The 23,983-nt window shown below is 37.7% G+C and overlaps 1 protein-coding gene across 3 annotated transcripts; it reads left to right on the top strand.

Moving 5' to 3' along the window:
- Nucleotides 1-280: 280 nt before the first annotated feature.
- On the top strand, nucleotides 281-18,693 carry tasp1 (taspase, threonine aspartase, 1). Of its 3 annotated transcripts, XM_088422279.1 has the most exons (15): nucleotides 308-451; nucleotides 1,005-1,206; nucleotides 1,469-1,536; nucleotides 2,012-2,080; nucleotides 2,594-2,714; nucleotides 2,816-2,900; nucleotides 4,211-4,290; nucleotides 4,433-4,533; nucleotides 5,749-5,868; nucleotides 7,085-7,163; nucleotides 9,275-9,385; nucleotides 10,244-10,351; nucleotides 10,944-11,017; nucleotides 12,163-12,238; nucleotides 17,902-18,693. In XM_088422279.1, the coding sequence occupies exons 2-14, from the start codon at nucleotides 1,071-1,073 to the stop codon at nucleotides 12,205-12,207; spliced, it is 1,197 nt and encodes a 398-aa protein (XP_088278405.1). In that variant the 5' UTR covers nucleotides 308-451; nucleotides 1,005-1,070; the 3' UTR covers nucleotides 12,208-12,238; nucleotides 17,902-18,693. The 3 variants fall into 3 exon arrangements, with proteins under 3 accessions (XP_088278404.1, XP_088278405.1, XP_088278403.1); XM_088422278.1 differs by lacking the exon at nucleotides 12,163-12,238 and having other exon boundaries at nucleotides 281-344; XM_088422277.1 differs by lacking the exon at nucleotides 12,163-12,238.
- Nucleotides 18,694-23,983: the final 5,290 nt, after the last annotated feature.

Raw genomic sequence — 23,983 nt, 5'->3', positions numbered from 1 at the left:
TCTAAATTAAAATGAATAAATAAAACGATCAAAAGTGTAACTGCTCACTCCTCGTTTTAAGATTGTGTGTGTGTATTTGTTTTGTTTTTTGTTTTTTAATTCCAACAAATCATCTAGCGTCAAAAAAGTTGCACTTGATACTGAAGTACATAACGTGAAAAAATACCCCAAGACCTTTACTCAAGAAATAGCTTGCAAAATTGTTTTTTTTATTTTTCGGGGAGCATGCTTTTGGGTCACGTGTTTAGTCGGCATCAATTCCACTTCCTTAGCAACGTGTTGGTGAACCCGGAAGTACTCTGTGACGCTTTGGCTAACCAGCTAACGTGACAAGTAACAAGGAGGTCTGTGAGAGTTGTGATTTTTTTTTTTTACAGTTTATTTAACGTTGGTACGTCTTAGGATCATGCCACATTATAAATTTTTCGTTCGTGGGAGACTAATTTAAGTTGTAAGTAGACATTGTTTTGTTTTTATGTCGGCCCACTCTTAGCATGTTGTTGCAACCCACGACGCAAAATGGTTTGCCAGTAATAAGCAAAATGTCTATTTCCGATTGGAACCATTCTTAAAAATTATGACGTACTCTAACTTTGAAAGTTAATCATGTTATTGTTGGCAATGTCTTCCAGTTTCAAAACAATTTTTGAGAAGTGTTCAAAGTGCAACTCTTAAGACATGAATAAATTACAATATTACCGATCATTCTCATTGGAACAGCGAATTGTATTCAGGATTGCTTATTTTACAGTGGGTTCGTCACCCACGTTTTCAACCGATTGGTTACTAATTGTTGTCCTATCGTACAACCCAAGGATGTAGCCTGTGTAAACATTCAGTAGATATTGGGATACAGACACAATTTCAGTAATGGATCTTGCATTTGGTACTTGTGTCTCTGTAAGTAACTTGAGTGTAACTTTGGCTTTATATTTGTCAGCACTAATTACCTTTGAAGGCGTTTTAATGTAACAATTCAATTGCCTTATGCTCTGACCTGACAGGTTCACCTGCAAATTGTATCCCTCACATGCAGATGATGGGCCACAATAGGCTTGTCAAGTTATGTAATGGTAATGGAAAGTCTACAAAACTCTGCTGAAGAGCAACAATACACTCTTTACAAAGATAATGCTTGGCCCAACAAGCAGGAATCAACAACCAACCACAAACCAGGTGTTGGTGGATTTGTTTTAGTGCACGCAGGTAAGTTGTATGGACTCCATTGACGTTTTGGCAAAACAAAGTGAATAGAAGCTGAAATGTTAGATTGAGTTGTTTACACACCCGCCTCACAGTTCTGAGGATTGGAGTTTCAATCACAGTCATCACAGCATTAGCATGCTCCCTTTGTGCTTGCAAAATGGATTTGAATCTTAAAGACTTCTTAATTAGTCTTTTAACAGGTAAATTCTTTTTCTCATTGATGGTCAAAACCTTTCATCCAATAGCTCTCACTTTTTGTCAGGTGCGGGTTACCATTCAGAATCCAAGGCAAAGGAGTACAAGCATGTATGCAAAAGGGCTTGCCAGCAAGTAAGTACTACTGTCAACTTGCCTGAATCTTATACCACATACACACATAACAAATGGAACATGTCCAAAGTTGTAGTACTTCAAATAATCACTCTGTTTCAATAATGTTCTCACATGTGTTTTCAAACTTTTTCTTGTCTCCTTAGAATTTCACTCTCTTACTTTACTGATCAAATATTAATACATTACACCATGACAAACTAATCATCATATTTTACTTTTGTGAATATTGCAAGGTTTTTGACATTTTTTCTTAATTGTTTTATTGAAAAAATGCATGAAGCTTAATGATAAAATTCAGACAAATTCACTGGTGTACAAAATGTTGATAATACAAATTGATGGACTGCCTGCTTTGAATTAGCATTTATCGTGGTTTTAATTAATTATTTTAATTAACATTATATATCTTTCCCACAATAGTTTATGAATTAAAATATGTTACTGATAGTGTTACACGGCCAATCTTTTTCAGGCTGTCGACCAGCTCAAAGCAGGGGCACGTGCAGTTGAAGCTGTGGCTGCAGCGCTGGTTGAGCTTGAGGTAGGTTTGTTATAAATCAGCTTTGGTTATTTTAATATACTATCTGTTTTTACTATCTAATAAACTAACATCCCAAAAATACCCTAATCTTTAAAAAAAAAAAAAGTGAATTTAAGTTAACTCGTGAATATTTTTCCTTAAAAGCTTTTTTTTGTTCCTAAATTTCCCGATTGTCTTGTGTATATCCTGTTGCGTGATGTAAGGGATCATTTTCCTCAGGCAAGGGTTGAAAAAAGAACAATGAATCTTATGTCATCTGCAGCTGCAAGAAGGTGAATTTTCCTAATTGCTTGTTCAAAGGTCTTTATTTCAAGTAGGTTACAGAAGACCGTGAACACGACAGCCATACTGTATATACAGTACATACATGACCTTACAATCTACATGTTAGTAAATGAATAATGAATTCATATAAAGGTTCTACTACAAATACTACAAGGACATGAGAAAGAAAATCAAATTATTTATCTACACTATGGTCAAATATAATTTGCATGTTTTATGTGTTCCCAGGACTCTCCTTTTACCAATGCAGGCATGGGCTCCAACATAAACTTGTCAGGTGAAATAGAGTGTGATGCCAGTATTATGGATGGGAAATCATTGCATTATGGAGCTGTAGGTGCGATTAGTGGTAAGTTTTTACTCTGTTATTATTGTGATTATGAGCAGATACAGATGTGTAAACATGAGTCTGTATAAAACCATTATTAGTACGTTATAACTTCCTTCCAGGTATTAAGAACCCTGTCTCAGTTGCAAATCGACTGCTGAGTGAAGCGCAGAAAGGAAAACTTTCAGCTGGCAGAATACCACCCTGGTGAAAATCATAATCCTCAAATACTTTGTTTGTATTATGAATAAACTATACTGTACAGCCCTGATCACCAATATTGGCATCCATTAAGTTAATGTACCTAATGTGCAATATTGTCTGAAAAAAGTCACGTGAACATTTTTACTCTGTTTTTGACACAAAAGGGCAAATACTAAACAGTAAAATTAAACGAATAATGGAAGAAGAAAGGGAAAACATTAAAGCATGTTTTGTCACTTGTACAGTATTGGCGCCCTTTCCTGTAAATCCATGTAGAGTCACATTTTGACTTTGGTCATTTACAAATTAGAAACACACTCCTGATAAACTGTCCATGCCCAGGTAAAATTAATCAACTAATTTAAATCTTTTAAAAAGCCGCCTTTTTATCCCTTGTCCCTTTGTTACAATGGTGAATATGAAACTTTCTGAAGACATCAGAAGTGTGATAATTTGCAAGACACAAAACCTCCAACTGTTATAAGGCGATCTCCTAAGACCTTGGTATTCTTTTACGTACAATGCATAATGGTATTATAAAGAAGTTTCATCAGCATGGAACTGTCAAGAGTCTTCCTTAAAGTGAACGAAAGAGAAAATTGATGGCAGATGTTTCTGAGGGTTGATGCCAATAGTGGAATAAACATCACGTCTAACATCCAAAGACTTTAAGACAAACTTGGAATGGTCAGGGGTTATGGTTTCATCAAGTACCATTTAACGCACAGTAAACCAAATAGTGCTCAATGGGTGATGACGAAGGAAGACACCTTTGCGGCAAAGACATTAAAAGAAACAACTATTATTTGCCAAGGAATGTAAATGCGCTGTGGACAGATGAAAACAAAAAATTGCGTTTTGAGACTGCACACCCAACAGTTTATGGACGGTGCAATGAAGCATACAAGGAAACAGAACACCCTCCCAACAGTTAATCATGATGGAGGATGCATAATGCTGTAGGGCTGCTCTGCGACATCTGATCATGGGTCATCCAACAATACAAAGATCCCAAGGCAGACATTCAAAAGCACACAGGAATGGCCCAAAAGGAAATGTATGGTTTTAAAATGCGAAACAGTGAGTCCTGATCTCAATTCTATTGCAAGTCTTTGGTATGAGCTGAAGTTTGCAAATGGGGAAAAGACGCCTGCAAACATTAAATAGCTTAAAAAAGTTTGCTAAGACAGAGTGTGAAAAAATACCATCGGAGAGTTTCTGAGAGAGAATATGTAAAAAATGAAGGGATGCCAAAAATGGTGTGCAGGACTGTATTTCTACTTTTTGATCATCATCAATGATTTCTTTGCCAGCTTTTTAGTGGGAAGGGGAGCACACGACTGGGCCATTAGCCATGGTGTCCCACCCTGCCCTTCAGAGAAAATGGCCACTAGTGAGTATTTTTCTGAAGTAATATTTTCATAAAAGATTAACACACCGTGTGAATCCTGATGTGGGGGTTCAGACAAATCAGTTTCTTTCTTTCTTACTTTCTATGTCTGTCTCTGTTTGTCTATGTATTTAATCACATAAAGAGTTCAGTCTGTCTGCTTACAAGCGGAACAAAAGAAAAATGGAGCTGGCTGAGAAAATGGACACAGGACATACAAAAAAGAAACGACAATCAAGTGGAAATGTGAGTAGTATTACCTATAGTAGATTGTCGATATAACAAAAGAAAGAAGCTCATTTAAATAATGTGTAGTTGCTTTTCCACTCGTGACATCCCAGTAAATAATATGGCAAATATGTTTAGATTGGTGCATTGGGTTAGTGCTTAGCACATCTCCTTCATAAAGTGTGTGTGTTAGAAGAGTTACTTCGTTGGTACTGAGTAATATGATAGGCTACCAGCTAATGTGAAGACCCTGATCATGTTATTGACTTCTCACAATAATTAAGAAACAGCTGTAGAATATATGTAAATCAAGTGTAATATGTAATGTATATGTCATATGCATAATCGTTAGTAAAATTCCTAGAAAATCACAATGTTCTATCACTTGTAAATTATTTGCAGAACAGGTCTGCGGGCTACAAATGTGATACTCGGGGGGCTACCCGGTGCCTGCAGGCACCACATTGGTGACCCCTGCAATAGGGTGTAGCCACAATCACCGAACTGCGATGTAGCCAGAAATTGCTGTAATACTCTTATGTTCTGATCTCTTTGGTCTAGTCATAACATGAGCTAGTAAAAAAATTGTGTATTTAATATTTTGCTCGGGTTTATAAGTGCATCACATGCTGATCTAATGGCTTGATTTTCAACCTCATGAAGGTTGTTTTAAATCGGTGCCTAAGGGATACCGCAATCAGGGAGGACTTGTCTTGACATAATGAATTAAATTTGAAGAGCATGAAAGAGTGATTCATTCAACGCTTGTCAAATACTGTATGTGTGAATGAATGCAACTCGTGTGTAGTTTGCAAAACCACAGGCTCCCGTTAAACTTTCTTTAAATAAAATTACTCATGGAATAATTTTACTACACAGTAGTTCCTGTTTATGTCACTTCACACTACAATTCTTCCAAATCTGATCAGCACCTGACCAACCCAAAAAATAATATCTGGCCACTCACATATATTTTTACCGCAAGCTTCACCATTTTATTGCAATTGACTGGCAACCACTTCTAGTGTGTCCCCCGCCTACTGGACGAAGACAGCTGGGATATGCACCAGCATGCCAGCAACCCTACAGTAGTGAAGATAAGGGATGTATGGTTAGATGGATGGCTCGATGGATGATTTTATCCACGATTCTTCAAGCTGGATCAACTGTCAAATAGATGTATTTCACAAATTTCGAACAATTCCTCACTGCTAATCTTTTCCTGTGGTGTAGGAAAATGGTTCAGAGTGCCTTGATACTGTTGGAGCCGTTGTCGTTGACATGCAAGGCAATGTAGCTGCAGCGGTTTCCAGTGGAGGTCTGGCCATGAAACATCCAGGCAGAGTTGGCCAGGTAATAAAAGTTTTTAGTTTTTTGTTTTTTTTTATAGATATCTCAAGGGTGTGAATCAAGCTTTCATAATTCTGGTTTACTTGAAAATAAATACATAAAAAAGTAAAAATGACATCTTTTCATTTTTCATCATTCTTTTCATCATTGTGCAGCTGCTGAAAAATCAAGTGTACTCAGTCTGCTGATGTAATCTCTATATGGCTTTAGTTCATTTGCCGCACATTTGCATTGATTGTTGGGATTGTTAAAGTATGTTGTCATTTGGCCTAGTAATATGGTGCTTTAGCGGGACTATCTGACCAAAAAAAAGCTAAATCAAGGGATTTGGGGTTTTTGGCAGGCTACAGGTTGTCAAAAAAATATCCTGCTTCAAGTTAGACTAATACCATTTTTACATGTACAGTCATGACAAAAGTATTGCCACAGGAATTCAATGTTGTGTTACTTCCCATGTTTGTTATTCACTTTGTTTCTCTTTTTGTAATAAGAACCTTTCCCACAATGACCATAAACTGTGATCTGCTTGAGTCAACTGAAAGAAAAAAAGTTCAACATTCAAAACATTTAATCATTTGAATTATTCATATCAGAGTAAATCAATTTTATAGGCAATTGAAAATAAATTCCAATTGAAAGAAAATTGTAAAAATAGCACCCACATATGGACTGATGACTTAATTATTAACTCACATCAGTATCTAAGGAGTTGCTCATATGCTAGGACAACGTGGTTATTAAACATTACAGTTAAGGGCAACATTAATCTTGCTCAAATTGAATATCATTTAAGCAAGAAATAACCTTGTTATCAGACTATTAATGGTGTCTTTATGCAACATCTGATAAATATTTACTTTTTGGGTCACTTTGTTTTTTTCTATTTTTCGTAATTAGCGGTATATGCTCTAATATAAAACTGGTAAAAAAAAATTGTTTTTATGAAATGCTGACACGCCAGTGCCTTGATGACAGACAACATGTGAATCAAGTGACAAAAAACTTTAGCTGCCACAGCTGTATTAAACACATTTGTAATTTTACCTCTGGTTAAAAAAAAGCCTTATTTTAAAAAATAAATAAATAAAAATAACATAAGGGGAAGTCTTGTTTAGAGAGTTTACAGGAATGAAGCACTGACATGACATACCAAAAATGTTTTTTTTGTTTGTTTGGGTTTTTTTTTTTGCTTTACATGTCTTGATCTGCCTTATTGCAGGCTGCTCATTATGGTTGTGGCTGCTGGGCTGAAAATGCATGTAACATGAACCGTTATTCAACAGCAGTTAGTACCTCAGGTAAAACACACTACTATTTCTACAACTGTCTACTTCATGCGCGTGTCTGTACCGCTCTTCCTATCATGTTTAATGTTCACCACAAGCCCCACATTTCGATTTAGTGACGATATGAATCAGAACCAGATAATTGTATTTGAGCCTGTTATTTGGCTCCAATGAGTCAAACTTTAAAAGGCTTGATAATTCTTTCCGATGACCTCCAAACATTCTCACTGAGTGATTTTCATCAGTCACTTCCTTGGATGATTGAGTCATCTTTCTCTGCACATTGTTAGTCATCTGTAGGCCAGGTGCCTTGCAAGGCACTTTGAATTTACAGTGACATTCAGCAAGGGCCACCTGCTATGGATTAAAAAAAAGTGTGTGTAGCCACTGTAGTGCAACAAAATCCAGGTTTGTTTTCAGGATGTCTTGTAAAGTTAAAGATTCGCAACATAACTCTCCATAAAATGTAAACTTTATTTCCAGTTGTAGTACCTTGGACTAGTTGTTGCTTTTGTTTATGCTATTTCACTTCGCATTTTCTTCATAAAACTGAAGTAATTAATGGCTTAATAGTGTAAAGTTTTTAACCGAAACTTATTCTCAGTAATCAAAACTGAAATGTTTTTCAAGCTAATTCCCTGCATACTCTGTACAACAAGTGCAATATATTATTTATGTCACAATGTTAATGCATTATATTTTTTAAGTTGATGAAGTGTAAGTATAGTATTATGCACAGTGTTTCTACGAGATCCTCTTTTTCCTCTATAATGTTGGCCAGTCTCTGATGTTGGCTGAAACTCTTTATGGGGATGTTAAAGGGATAGAGAGTACAATGTGGGGTTCCAGTACATCACCTGTTTTTAATTTCCTCGTATGAAAGCCAGCCCCATCAAAAGAACTAGGAAAAACAATAGTTTTCATGCTGACATAGGGGATGTTTGATCCTCACTCTCTGTCATTCACTTGGTCCCTCACCACCTTCTCCTCTATTGTGTTTTGATTTGTAATATGTCCCTCACACTTTGTTGTGGCCCTTAAAAGAACAGTGTGTAACTGTTGACTTTTTGCTGCTGCTGCTGGCTGTCACAATTTACTCCTCGATTTTCCTACATTTGTTTCTGATGGCGTTGCAATACTAGTTTAATTGTGTGCTGCCGTGATAAATGTTTGAACGCCTAACTCTACATATTACACGCAATAACATAGGCCATAGGCCAAATCTGGCCAAACTGACATACTGCTTCTCATTAGATAAGAGCATAACAATCTAGGGCCATTTGCTCTCCACAGTTGCAGAACTGTATTTTACATGAACAAAATGGCTCTACCCTCAATGAAGTTCAACATGTTTTTTCATCTTGTTGTCAGTCACCACAAATGCTCGTGTGAGTAAACTCGATTTGTATTTCCCTTTTCTTTTCTGCAATTAAACAAAAATGTGTTGTTTTTAATTTTGGTATGTAAGTATCCTGTACAGAAAATACACCTGCTATATTTTTCCGTAAAAGCTTTAGCTTGTAATTTGAGACACTTATACCAATGGTCCAATGCTTTTTATAGATCCTTTGCTTAAAATATGTGCACGTTATTTCAGTTTCATTCCTTGGACGCCATACCAAAACCACATGCAACAAGAGTGAACAGCTTTAAAATAATTCAGAGGTTTTGGCATGAATAACATGTTCACACTCAGTTTTATACACAGCTTTTATATATCCCGCAGATTTGTTTTCCTAGAATTTAAGAATATGAAAATATACAGTCAGACTTTACAGATAAAGTTGTTAGTGTTACATTTGGCAGGCGGTCACTCATGTTCACCAACATCTGTTTCTGTTCAACCCCCCACTGTTAGCCAGTGGTGCCATAATAGTAATAATGATAATAGTAAACTTTAATTTTGTTTACCCGACATGGTTTTTGTGCTATACAAGCAAACACCTTAAACGTTTTTTGTATTTGTGAAATAGATGTATATACAGTACATGAATGATCTTAAGACCAAATGTATAAGGATGCAGCTGAGAACACAGCAAAAGGGGCATTACAAATGTCTTGAACATTAGCTAAAATGCAGGTGAGATGTTCTAACATATTCAGGTGTGTTTTGTCTCATGCAGGCTGTGGAGAGCATCTGATTCGCACCATGCTGGCACGGGAATGCTCTGCTGCCATGCAGTCTGAAGATGCCCATCAGGCGCTGTTGGAAGCTATGCAAAACAAGTTCATCAGTGAGTTCCACATATGTAGCTTTGATTTACATTTTCCTGAATAAGTGTGTGGAAAAGCAATGATTTTCAAATAGGATAAGCAGAGAGATGTGACTAACAGATGTTGGTAGCCCCCATCGAGAAGACCTGTATCAAAAGAAAATGTTGGCCGTTGAATGCCCCATGCATCATGATGGATTGCTTGTTCATGACATGGATACATTTGTTTTATTTTCAGAAGTGTTCCATTTTATAACGTTTGGCTTGGTGTACTTAGCCGATGACCATGAATCTGTACCACTTAGGCTCTGTTATTAATCTCTTACACTGACACACTTAGACCTGTTGTGTGAAACCAGTTTACATTAATTCAGCTGTCCCTTTTCAAGCAATTTGGAATAAATTTCGTTCCAGCTGCAGTAATGGTTTCTATAACATGTAGGCTTCTGACTCAGACTATGTCACATTGTTTTCGTTTGCATTAGTTCTACACTAGAAAGATTTTTTCATGACATAGCTCCTCCCAAAGACAAGCTCAAATGCATGTATGGCGTTTATGACAGTTTGTGTATAAACAATGGTAAGCAATAAGGTAGTATACGCTTCACTGCTATGCTTTGAACAATGAATAGCCTCTCATGTTATAGAATAAAAATACAATTACAGGGACATTTTTATTCAACCTTTAGGCAAATATTTGACATTTTATTTAAAGGTTTGCACATTAAATATAGTATGTCAGATAATTGGCAGTAATTTAATTTTTATTGAAGGATAATCTTAAAGTTTTGTTTGTGTGTTTTCAGTTTCATTTGACATTCTAAGGAATATTTGAAGGTAATATTTGCCATTAAAATATATTACATTTTGTACACAAAGGTTCACCTTTTCTGGCCAGTGAAGATCGAGTTTTGGGTGGAGTAATTGTCTTGCGGTGCTGCAGATGTGCGGAACCTCAGTCATCTACAAATGTTCAGGGTTCTCTAGGTGAGATATGGTATTTCATTCTTGAATTCTGTGCATATGCCTGTGTCTGGGTTAGTCAAAAATGTTACTGCAAATCTTAATCTGTCATTGGACAATAAAATAGAAAGAAGATGTGGGTTGGATTAGTGAGGTGTGGTCATCAGGTGGTGGGGTCTTCACCCCAGCTTTCCTGGCGGGTGGTCTTCTTTAACTTGCACAATCAGGCTCCAGTTTCTCACCCTTCCTCTCAGATCTCATGAAGACCTCCCACTACGGAATCAATGCTAATCTTGAGTTAAGCAGGCCTTCTGAATGTGCCTCATTTTTGGCTGATTGTGTTGGTGGATCTAGTTTCTCTACCTGTATTTTTTTTTTTTTTTTGTGCACAGGAAAAATCTTCTTTTTGTGTGTTTGTGTGTGGGTGTGTGTGGGTGTGCGTGTGTGTGTGTGTGTGTGTGTGTGTGTGTGTGTGGGTTGGGGCATCTGTCAACTATGTTGTTTTAACACTGCTTGAATTCTGTACCTAAGTTATTATTTGAGCATCCCTGTTATATTATAAGTATGCTATATTTAATATTTTTTTCATTTGTTACCAATTTTTATGTTTGTCCAGTGGAGTTCTTATGGAGCCACACCACAGAAAGCATGTGCGTAGGCTACATGTCTGCTCAAGACAGCAAAGCAAAGGTGAGCGCTATTAAATTGTGTCACCCTGCAAATGATGTCTTCTCACGTTCAGCAAAATGCTGAAAACTTGATTTACCTTCTGTTTGTAATTGAGTTTTTGTAACGGAGTTTACTTGGACATGAAGTAGTTTTTCATGTCCCACACTTAGCCAACAATTATTCTATATTATTAAACCCAAAGAAATATATCCATATGTGCAAAAAAACTGATACGCTTATAATTTAAGCACTTTCTAATCATTGAGATAATCACAAATAATAATAGTGAATAATAGAAATAATAGAAGACCAAGAAAAGATAAATTATTTGTATAAAATAAAAAAAACAATTATTAGACCAATTAAAGGTGAATGACTTCCTTCAGCATATTTGATCTCTCACTCAACACTAACCTGCCATGGCACAATAATGGCATAGAGATTGGCAGTCACCTGACTAGAGTTTGTATTGTATAAAATAATTTGTGTTTAAGTTCCTGATAATTCTGAGGTTATGTAATAGTTTGTTTTTGTTTTTTTCGACAGTCAATTTTGCTAGTATTCTTAGTATCTTCTGGCCAAAATGACTGTTTTTTGCTGCATTCTCACACATTATAATTTGAGAGCTACCTTATGTGGGTAATAATGAAAGGGAGTAGGGCAGTATAAAACTGTTGCAGTTAGCCATAGAACATACCAACACTCACCTAATCATATGAAAGCATGCAAAGTAACCATAGAAACAAAATACAAAGTGAACACCAAGGACTTGCAAAGGCAGAAATTTGGCAGCTGATCGATCCCAGTTTCCAGATGTGCTGTCCGAACTATTTTATCATAGCACAAAAAGACATGCAAGCCTAAAGAGCAAAAGTGAAACAGTGCAGCAGAAGAAAGACTGATCATGATGCTTTTCATTTGAATTGGTTCAATGACTTGCAATGTCGTCAGCTTGCTGGTAAAATTCATAATTTGCACGGACCTTGTCAGAAATTGACTATGGAAGACTTGCCAAAAGCAGAAACTATATAGTACATCCAATAACAGAAGGTGGTCTGGATTGAAGAGTAATGTCTGGAAATATTTGACTACTAAAGAAATCAGTCCTTTGAGCTGAGAGAACTTTGTATATAACTTCGACGTAAAGTTTCTTGTTTGAATTTCAGCCTGCACCTCTGAAAATTAATGATGGGGATGCAGTCGGTGCCTAGTCAATCTACCATATCTACTCCCATGCTGCAGGTTTGTTTGATCTAGTTTGTCATTTTGGTCCCTTTATTACTGTCATTGTTGTTTAGTTTTTATTTTTACTTTTTTTTTTTAATTCATATTACATTAGCTTTCAGTCGCAATTTTAAAGAACCAATTCTGTTTGAGTCAGTGTAGTTTTTCAACAGTGTTTGAACACGGTGGCTTCATGGCTTTGAGTACTGATCACATTGATTTGTTTGGCCTATGAATCCTTCACTCCGAATGGGGAAAGGCCACTGTTGTTCAAGGTTGGCTCAGATTTCAAAGCATTAGTGCTATGTCCTGCTGAGCATTGCTTCACTGCACGTCGTTTCACTCATGTCTTTTGGGCTATCTGTCTTGGTACACCACCTCCCTTTCAGGACTTAAACAAACTCAAGATACCATACCAGCTGGTTGAAGGAAGTATAATTTCTTATACATTTATCTGGTTTGTTGGACAATGCAGCATTTTCTTTCTCATCCAGATAATACTAATGTTAATGATTATACACGGTAATTCATGTCGTGACTATTTGCAGCATTGATATTAAACACTTAAACAAAATCATTGCACTGTTAGCGACATCAAGTTGAAGGAGCGGGGCAGCAAAGCTTATACGTGCATCTGTTTCTTTGACCATCTGCATGCCAAAGCAGCTGGCTGCCCAGTACTTTTAAGCCAACATTGTGGGTGCAAAACAAAACCTGAGCCTTTGCTTCTCTGCTGGGCCTCTAAACACTGCCAACACATTGTCCACTGAATGAATGCCAAAATGAAGGGCATCAGTTTCCCCCTGTGTGTTTAGGTCACAGAAAAGGGCATCAATTAAAAACTTTTGTCGGAAAATGTCTCTGCTTTATTTGATGTGTGACTAAAATGTCATTGGGAGGTATAGTACACTCATGCTATTGAACAGTTCCCAATATGCAGATACAATGATGACTTCATAGACATGGTAACATTTTATTACAAAGTATCAGTTGTTGTTTTTGCAGGTCAAATGAGATTGTGGATGTTTAGCAGGTGCTTTAAGGCAGTCTGTGCCCCCCTCATTTACCCCTGGCATGTGCTCACAATTTTCTATACTTTTGCATGTCAAATGACATCAACTGAACTTTGTGGATAATATCAAGTCATATATTTTATGCAGTGTGATGAGTTAGGTGGCAGAAGGAACGATCCCCTTCTTTATATGACACATCTACTTTGGGCGGAGAAATACTGTATACTGTGCTTCAGCCGACTTTGGAATTCAGGTTAGACAAATGACCTAGGAATTCATTTTTTAGGTTTGCTGAACTGCAGTGCAATATTGTGTTTATTCAGCGTGAGATGCTTCATACTGTCAAATTTTCTTCATATAAATGCACCTTTACACTTGAACTGGATATTAGAGCCTCAAATTTGAGTTGCATAGAAAAGCAGCAACACTGCATACACTTATCCCCCCCCCCCCATGGCTTGTACTGTATCATGATGGCGCAGATGAAAGAGAAATGTAAAATATGTTGCTCCCCCCCCCCACCCCCCACCTAGGCACTTTTCCCTCTTCCTGGACATCATTACCACTATAAAGCTTTCGCCGTGCAAACTTAGACCAGAGATAGTCGGATAGCATGCAATGCAAGTCCCTTTGATATTGTGTAGTTTTGTTTTTTTTAAGCATGACAAGTGTCTTTCATTCTTGTACATTTTGTTTTTGTTATTCATTTAGTCTTGGTAATAAATAGCACATGATTCAAAGAATGTGAAAGCCACAACAAAACAGTGACATCGTCAGCGTGCTAAAAGTGTCTTTTGGCGTACTCTGCAGAGTTAGCATGTGGCTAGTCTTGCCTCTTGAGGCATTCGTGAAGTTATTTGTTACTCACAAATTCAGATCAACTATGCCTTTCATGTGATGTTTTGGTGCAGCTATTTGTCTTGTCATGTGGTTGTGTCACTGGGTGACAACTTGACAGCAAGCACGCTGTTGGTTTGTAGCTCCTCATTTTCAGTTTACTTTACATAGCTATCATGTAACGGCACATATCTTCAAGCCCACCAAGGAGAATGCAAAGATGCATTCCATTGGCCATAACACAGCAAAGTGGCGTTTTGTGCTGTTGATGTGCATTTTACTCCAGTGCGGACAGTCAACATAACAGAGCAAACTCAAATTGTGGTGAAAGTTGTAATTAACACCTGCATCCATCACTTTATTAGTTTACACAAAGCTACTGCATGATTATTTACTGGCTATACATAAGCACCCATCCTCCCTGAAACCACATAAGCAGTGTTGGAATGAGCAACATGCTGGTCAGCGTTGTGGTGTGTTTACTCACTTGTGTGGCTCTTTTTTGCTTGCCCACTCATTATGGTGTTTGTGTCAGGTTGCCTCAAAAATTAAAAGTTCCCAAAGGCGAATGACAGGTTGCAGGCTGGTGTTTTGTTAATGTTTATCATGCATAGATCCTATACTGTCCATCGGTCTAAATAGCGTGTGTTTTGATTTCATTTCAATTTAGTCTCAATTGTTAAGACTTCAAAGGTTCTGTTCTGACATGAAAGCACCTTAAGTTGATTATGACTCTGCTTTGAACCTTCACTTGAAACAGATTTAAAATGGCTGTTCTCAAAACCCATCCACAAAAGATGAAGGGAAAAAGATGAATACAGAAGGTTGCATTGGAGGCATAATAACCCCCGAGAGTGTTGCCATCTGTGTGTGTAGCCTTGTCTGGGTGATGTTCCAGTGTATGACAGTTGCCCCCAGGGGTCAAAGTCTACTCTTGGCCTTTACTAAAAGAATGTTATAGAGATGGATGGTCCTGCAACTGGAGATGTGATGTCAGGCAAATTCAGTTGGCTGTGTTTCTCTTTGTTATTTCTGATACTTTTGATTACTTAAGGACGACATATTACTACCCCCCCCCCCCCCCCCCCCCCCCACCCACAAATAAACCATCCAAGTGTCATTTAACAGTCAAACAGATAAATGGAGATGAGCTCTAACCTAATGTTCCAGATCAAAAACATCAGCCGATGTCACACTGTGTTTATTAAACCAAACGTTGATTTGAGTCTGCACCGATGTTCAACAGCTGTCTGGAGACAGAGTAGGAGACCGCAAGACATCAAACACTGCACATTCTGTGAGTTTGACGGTCAGCTGCCTTTAATGTGCACAGTGGTCACATTTGATCAACAAACTGACCTGCAAAGTAATTCATTTGTGGCCTTGGTACTTTAGCTTGTCAAAGCATTCGAAGTGCGTAAAGTTGTGCTTTTGACAAGTTATATTGCACCGTCACCCAATTTCTGCCACTACTGTGACCAAACCTCTGGCTCACGTTTTTTTTTTTTCACACGTTACAGTGGTTCACCATTTCATAAAAAAAAAAAAAAAAAACTATTAGTGAGTGATTGCTATTGTTTTAGTCTGGCTAGGGCTGCACAATTAATCGAATTTTAATCGTGATATGGTTTATGCCTGCTCCACGTGGCTCCCCGCATCAAATGACGTCATTTTAGCAACCAAGCCGCTTCGCACGGGCCAGATTCTCCGCAAAGCGTACCCTCCGGAATTTCTTCACCACGTGTAAAACATGGCAGACAAACTATTGCTTATGGAAGTTTGCCGGGACAAACACTTTATTCAGCTGAAAAAGACTACCATCAACTAAATACCCTAAACAACTCCTGGGGAGCACGCACACAGGGGAGAGATGAAGGGTCTGTTAAGAAAAGCTAAAAAGAATTTCAATTGTTTTAATGTACTGTCCTAAGATTCTCTACTTCTGTTGTAGTCAAGCATGAACCAAGCCTTAGCAGCAGCCTCAACTGAGAGTGGGACGTGATGACGACGCTGAAGTTGACTTTTCGGCACGCTTTCTGTTCCACTTCAAAAGCCTTTAGATGGCAATGTTTCCTACATGTTTGCATGACTAAAGCCTCTGCTTTTTAATCACACTAATATATTATTTACCAGTGTGAAATGGCTTTATGTTTCTCACCTGCTTCCTCATATATACCGTGCTTGCTGTCAATTGACACATTTTGAAAAATCCGATGGGCAAAAAATTGGAATATATTTCGTTTGAATTAAAATTTGATTAAAATCTGCTTAAAAGTAAATAATGTGCTTGGTTCTAAGTATGCTTATATATTTTTCATTGGTTTGCACTTAGCAAGTAAGTTAGCTGTGTTGCCCTATGTGCCAACTTTTTGTAGTGTCTTTGGTGAATTTTGTAAATTATTATCCATTTAAATTTTTTCTTCTCATATTTTTTCTCAAGACTTACAGTAAGTGTTTCAGACTGAAGGTTTCGTGAAATAGCCTGAAAGTCATACGTTTCGGTTTCCACTGTTAATTATCTGCATATAAACAATTCACTGTTTATTTTGGTGCATTGTTCATTATTTATTTATTTAACTACTTGTTTATTTATTTATTCATTTTGATCAAATATGAGTTTTTTGGGGCTGCAGGATTTCTCACCAACAACTAAAAAGCTAACATTTTAGCTAGCTATCAGTAATAAGAGTCATAGGCAGAGCGAAAGAAGAAGCCAAAAACGCTAATAAAGCAAAAGATGTGTCCATATCAATAGAGCACACACCCATTCCTCCTCTCAAATCGGTCCACTCGGGAAACCACTACTCATAACAACAGTTCCCCCAAGGATGAATTTTGTACTACAAATGTTGATTGTCCAGCTAAGCTCTCCCTAACATATTTTGCATTTTATACATTTTCTACAGTAAAACCGTGTGAATAATGAATAAAACATCGCTGTTTACTTGGCCAACTCAGTGCAATTATCTCCCCACCAACCCCTGAATGAAAATGAAAGTAAAAACGTCAGATAAAGTGTGCATTTATCTCGCCTTGCATGGGCAGTGCAGAGACAGTACGAGGTAATTCCTCCTCCAATGCTCAGAATAAAGAATAAACAAGGACTTCTTTGAAATACATCAATAAGGGAAAAACACATTAGGGGTGTTTAGGGTGAGAAATTAACATTGTAACACCTCCAAAAAGTTGGATATCCATGATTCGGCCCCTTTAAAAGTAATGTTAAGAGTTAAAATGTAAAAATCATAATAAGTGTACATGTATTTGTAACTGCATTAGTTAATTGTGAAAAGCTACGTATTTCCTGTTTAAAGGGTCAGAAAGTATCATATTCATTCTTTCCGCTTTTTTTTATTCAAATTTCCGTGCTTTAATATCTGCGTAAACTAACATTTAAAAAAAACAGTTCCTGAGCATAGCTAAATTGATTCAAATAAATATGATTCTAAGACTAAGTTATTGTGTCAATACCCAAACTATAAACTCCAAGTGCAAAATAGTACAAATAGTCTTGCTAACATTAACTTTACTTTTGATATTGAACTCGGGCGTCTCGGAGTGGTTGCACATCCGCCTCACAGTTCAGCGACCCGAGTTAAAAATACCGTATTCCGGCCGTCCTGTGTGGAGTATGCATGTTCTCCCCGAGCTCGCGTGGGTTCTCTCCGGGCACTCCAGCTTCCTTCCAAACGCCAAAAAACATGCATGGCAGGCCACCCCCCAAAAAAAAATTCTCCTTAGGTGTGATTCAGTGCATAAATGGCTGTTCGTCTGTGCGTTTAGTCACCTTTGATGTACATCTCTTGTTGTCTTCATATGTGTTCCTTACAGACGCACATATCCAGATTACCACCTGGGACAGTTCCTGGTCAGTCCTTGGCCATCGAAGGAGGTGTTTGTCGCCTGCCGAGCATGGCAGATTGAACTCCATTCTCGTTACTTGTTGGCTTTTCAAGCAATACTATACTCACAGTAATGCATTATGGCGTGTGATGTGTTTCACATGTAAGTTGTGCATTTGCAGGACGTCCATATTCACTTGGATTATACTTGAGCCACTGTTGCCTTGATGTCAATTTGTGCCATGTATTGATTTCTTCCTTTTTGTTTTAGATAAGCTACAAATTTGAGGTAAACAGGGTGAATCTTATTTTGTATTGCTTCACCAATGGAACTATTTGTGAGGTATTTTAATGCAAAATCTAATGTTGTCGTAAAAATGCTTTTCAAGCACAATGAATGGAATTATGCACATTGGAGAACTTCTGCTATGTAAGACAACTGTTGTAAATGTTGCCTTTGTATCGGACTGTAATATAATGATAGTCACACATATATCATTAACTCTTGTTGTACAATGAAAAATCATATGATTCTTGTGACTTTATAACCATAGCATAGAGTATGCTAAATTAAATACATAACACTGCATGTGCATCACCAATAAGGAAAAATTGCATGTATGCACTTCAAGAGCTATGCTGATACTGTAGAACTCAGGTAGCAGTTAGAGCTGCAGCCATGAATGACATTAGCAAACCATAATCATATTTATGAAGATACCATATTTTGTTACCATGAGAGATGGCATGAAACTATAAAATGTATGCATTTGAAAGCACATTTAAGTGGTGCTCGTTTTTTTTTCTTCAGCGTGCAATTCATGCTTTTATTTCGAGTTTCTCTTTTAATGAATGTTCACATCTGAAGTTGATTTGGTGGTTGTCACTTAAAAATGTAGTGCAAAACTGAAGTACAAGAAAAGCCTTATGTGGTTATCTTTCTACAGGGCTACAGTTGAGTCAATAAACTTTTATATTACCATGTTACTGGAAAACTGAAGGACTTGACACACACATATATATATATATATATATATATATATATATATATATATATATATATATATATATATATATATATATATATATATATCGACAAAGTTTTATGAAGTCAAAATTACAAATCATTTAATATAAGAATATAAATATAACCATTTTATTTCTTTACTCTTAATTGAATATGAACGAAATAAAATAACACAAACATATTAAAAATGAAACAATAAATAAAGGAAAGGCTTGCACTCACCAAGACAAATGGCGGTCACAATCGATCAGACTTTTCAATATCTCCCCATTTTTCTTGACTTCTTCATGCTCAAGATTTCTCTTCGCACTAAAATGTACAGTGTATCCACTCGGCTGTTCCCAAAAGTTTTTTAAAAGCACCGTAGCGCGTTGCGTAAAAAGTTTTAAGCTTCAGAAAAACTTAAATGGATGAAAGTCTTTTTGAACTTGAATTTCTTTTTCAACATCTACCCTGTCAAGGGCTGAACACTTGCTCCAAAAGCGCTGTAAGGCTCAGTGTAGTAGAACTCTTGTTTGGGACAAACATCCACGCTTCTTATACACAATGTTTTAAACCCTTCATACACCCCTCATATACATAAATATGATTATTATTTCTTTGTTTTTACTGTTTATGCATGCAACTGCATTTACAAGAGTAATAACATTACTCCATCCACTGGCATTTAGTCAGAAAGTGTAAGAAATCACACGCCTTTGTGATCACTGACATGCAAAATGTAGCTGATAGGTCAGGAGAACTGTCAGAAATGTGTTTGTGTTTCCTCACCAGCTTTTTGACCCTGGTTTGATCCAGCAAGTCCATCTCAAAAGAGACGGTTGTTACTTTGCCCCTCACCCGCACTCACACCAGTCACCATTAGCTTGATTATAGGCCATTACCGAGCACCCACTTTTCATCAGAGCTAATCTGCGTTGCCGGGAGACCCTCAAGCAAATTCATTTTGGAAACCTTGCCCTTCAAGCATGAACCTTCTCTGCCCTGAATCTCCTTTTGCTTTGAAAAGGGATCCTGGATCTTTAAAAAGTGGACAAAGTCTTGAGCCATTCAAGGTGTATCCAATGCCTGGTGCTCAGCTAGGCTCTTAAATGCAAAACAGACGCGGGAGCAAATAGATCAAGATCAAAGGCAGCGAGCCAGGCTGCTGTCTTCACATGCCAAACGCCACTGTCACAATGAATCACTACCATTCGCCAACCGAGCTCATGAAGCTTCACCTTTGCCCGAAAGCCTCCACCTCAAGGATGCCAACCTCCTCGTCATTGTCACTGTTTTACATCAACGCGCGGGGGTCAACATTTATTGTGTACAGGCTCGCGAAGTAACTCATAGTCATAATCGACCATCAGTAGTGTTACCGAAAAGAGTGTTAAGTACGGGGATTTGCGGTGCTAGAATGAAAATTATTGCATTCAAGTACGCTAGATTTTTCATCCATGAATCCATTAGCTACCGCTTTATCCATGGTCGGGTCGCGGGGGCAGCAGTTTGAGCAGGGAAAGCCAGACTTCCCTCTCTCCAGCCACTTTGTCCAGCTCCCCCGGGAGGATCCCCAGGTGTTGCCAGGCTAGCCGAGAGACATAGATTCTCCAGCGTGTCCTGGGTCGAACCCAGGGCCCGGAACACGTCCAAACGGAGGCGTCCGAGAGGCATCCTAACCAGATGCCTGAGCCACCTCAATTGGCTCCTCTCAACGCAAAAGAAGTGCTGATCTTCATCCCAGCCTCTTCATTTTTTATTTTTTTTTTCAGAGAATCCATAGTGTGGTGAAATAAATGAAGTTAGAAGAAAATCAAATTTCGTCATAGGTGTTTGTGTTAGGAGTATTTGAATGGGTATCATATTTAACACTCATATCAAATTTATGCTACACAATGTTTTTATTTTTTTATTTTTGCATGTTTAGCAAATAGAGACTTGAGGTTATGTTTAGTGTAGTTACATCCAGGTCAATTCTTTAGACAATTTCCTTGCATAGCCCACCTCATCATTACTTACAAAAATGAAATGTGCTTTGATTTGAATGATCTTATCGACAAATTTCATTTAATATATTTAAGGATAAATGGTTACGGTATAACTTTATGGGGAGTGTAGGGAGAAACGCATTACAAAAGTAATGTAATTACAGTAATGCATTACTTTTTGCTGTTAACGCCGTGGTGTAATGCATGACAAACAAAAAATTGTAATATTTTACTATGTACATATGAAAGTAGCACAATGCAATAAAATGCATTTTTTACCTGAATGTGGTGTTTTTTCACCTAACTCTCTAAAAACACCACAGAGATGAGTACGGCATTAGCAGACAACAGGTCAAATATGGACAATAGGTACACAAGATGGACATACGCTCATTACTTTCAATTAATTCGAGATAAAGACAAGAAGAATATAATAGGTACTTGTTGTGCACGACACCAAATGAGCTGTCCACTTCGCCAAATAGCCCCAGTAATTTGACAAATCATTTAGAGCAGTGACGCGAAGTTAGCGAAAAGAAAACATGCGGAAGCTTGACAGTGGGAACAAAACAAAGCAGGAAAAGTTATCGTTCTCTCGCTCAGGGAAGCTAATTTGACCTCAAGAGGTTAGGGTACTTGTGGTGGGGTACAGTACGTCGAACGTAGAAGAATGCCGCCGTTTTCCGCAGTGCCAGCATTTCGAAACCTTGTCAGCAAGATCCCTGTCGCAACGAGCAATAAAGGTAAGGTAAGCTAACACTCATTTTGATTAAAATGGTAAACAGTATGTTAAACACAAACAAGATGCAGTTGGCTAACTGCTAACATTAGCCCCACCAACACCATCTATTTTTGAAAGCTCTGTTCCTAAACTGAACGTGAATTTGAATATTACATTGAAATGGTGGAATTCACAAACTGATTGTTGACAGCCATAATCAGTTGGCCTATTAGTCAGCAATGATCATTCCCTCTGACAAATATTAACTCATTCACTGTCATCGATGAAACAAACATCAAAGATCCATTCTACGGTAACTAGACAGTTATATATGTCAAGAATCCATTTTAAGTTGGCTGGCATGGAATGAGTTATCAATGACAGTCACCTTTACCAGTATATATAAACAGGGTGACTTGAAATGAGCCAAAAATTCTTGAACATTTCAGTAATGCATTGTGGGTATGAACTTCGACTCCATCAATGCTGTTGTCATCTAACACAATTTTGAGGCAACCCAACACAGCCAATCATGTGACAGATCATGTCACCATGCTCTTGCAGGCTTCCACCGCCTGACCTGTTTATTCAGCTGTTCTCACCTTCCATCCTCGCAATGCCCTCCCACAGCCCCACCCCCTTTGCTGCTCGGACAGAATGGGCGGAGAATGTTCCTGATCAGATATTCCAGATTAGAAGAAAGACCTATTAATTTACAGTAGATTTAAGACATGTGGTATTGTGGCCAAGAAGCATCCACAAAGAAAGCAAAGGAAGGATAAAAATTACACAACTCCATAATGAGTTGCCTTCTTAGGCATCCTCCCCTTTACAAGAACCCCAACATTGAACTCAAGCAGGTCGAAAAAAGCACTGGGACATTAAATGCTAGTTTTTACAAGGGAAACGTGCTGTAAAGTACAGTTTAGCCTTAGAAGTTCCCCCCACCCCCCACCCCACCTCTTGTTTGAAAAAAAAAAGTTTGACATCTATTGGTTCTCAACACAGAAATAGAGGGCAAAACACCAACAATCATATCATGGTATTTCTTAATGAGCCCTTTCGGATCCTTAAATTTATACCACTAATATGGTGCTTTGCATCCTTTGAAATGTACAAGAGAGAGGTCTCCTTAAAATAGTCTCACAAAAATAAGCCTCCAGTGAGGGCCCACAACCCAGAGCAGCAGGTTTTTGCTCTCATTTTTAACATAGCCTATTGGTGTTTATGCCTTTTTCTTGTTCAATGGTTTATTGAAGTATTTTTCCCATTTACTTCGAGATGAACTGGCAGGGTTTAGGTTGTTATATTGGGGTAATTGCGATTTTTTGACATGATTTTTGTTCGTCTGGAGAGGATTTACGAGAGCCCAAAGAGGCTGACCAGTTAAAGGAATAGTCGTAAAAGTGTTTGTTTTGTAACATAAGCATATCAACTCAAAACGAGACCAACAACTCTATAGCTGAAGCTTATTTTTTTTTAATTCCATTTATTTACAGCAAATTACACATTATATTGGGGCTAACGATCCATTGTACAGTTTGTTGCCACTGTCACTGATATAGAGTATTGATTTAAACATTTTTATTATTGTGTTTTTTTTATTTTGCTATTGAATGTTTGGACACTCTTGCAGATAGGACTAGGGGAAAACACATTTTTCAAAATAAACGAGTGCAGTTAATTTCTATTAGACTAAAGCTATCAAAAATGGCAACTTCGTTGACTGTCAAAATAATAATAAAATTAAACAATACCATTTTCATTCAAAAATGAATTCTTCAGAAAATAGCCTGTTATTGGATAATAGAATTAAACATAAGATTGTGGCGGGTGAGTACATTTCTAAATAAAGACAAACCCGTTAGCTCTTAATGGCCTGTGCAGCAGATGGCCTGCTATAGATAACGATCCAGGCTGTGTACTGTAATCTTAGCTTCAAACCATGCTGTAACTGAGGAGGACAGCACGCATGAAGAGAATACTTTTCAGGCTTTGGGTCTGATGATACATACGTTTCAAGCTTTAGAAAATGACATCCTAATTGTAGTTAGGGAAGATGCATAGCTGCTAAATATCTACAGTCAAGTGGTGCATACTGAGGAGTTTTGGAGGAGTAGAAAAGCAAGTAGTTGACACGGTCATGTGGAAGGAACCCACTGCATTGTAAACATGAGCCGTGCACTCTGCCAGCTGTGTTGTACAGTTAACTTGGAGGAATGAGCACGCCATGAATGGCTTCCTCTGTGTGACAATGGCTGCAGCTGGTCAGAAGTCCCTACTATAGACAGACTTCACTGTGTGTGTATGCATGCTGCAAAAATTATACTGGAATGTGACGATACTCCAAAGA

Source organism: Hippichthys cyanospilos, chromosome 8 (genome assembly GCF_059441005.1).
Source record: "Hippichthys cyanospilos isolate Australia breed blue-spotted pipefish chromosome 8, RoL_Hcya_1.0, whole genome shotgun sequence".
Lineage (NCBI taxonomy): Eukaryota > Metazoa > Chordata > Actinopteri > Syngnathiformes > Syngnathidae > Hippichthys > Hippichthys cyanospilos.
Note: the sequence above shows the minus strand (reverse complement) of the source record. Positions and strands in the feature narration are given on the sequence as shown.

Bases quoted from the DNA above. Each gene is read 5' to 3' on its own strand.
- tasp1 (XM_088422278.1), top strand. From the start codon at position 1,071: ATGGTAATGGAAAGTCTACAAAACTCTGCTGAAGAGCAACAATACACT. The intron at 2,901-4,210 runs GTGAAAATCATA...TTTCTTTGCCAG, and splicing joins GCTGGCAGAATACCACCCTG to CTTTTTAGTGGGAAGGGGAG. The intron at 5,869-7,084 runs GTAATAAAAGTT...GCCTTATTGCAG, and splicing joins ATCCAGGCAGAGTTGGCCAG to GCTGCTCATTATGGTTGTGG.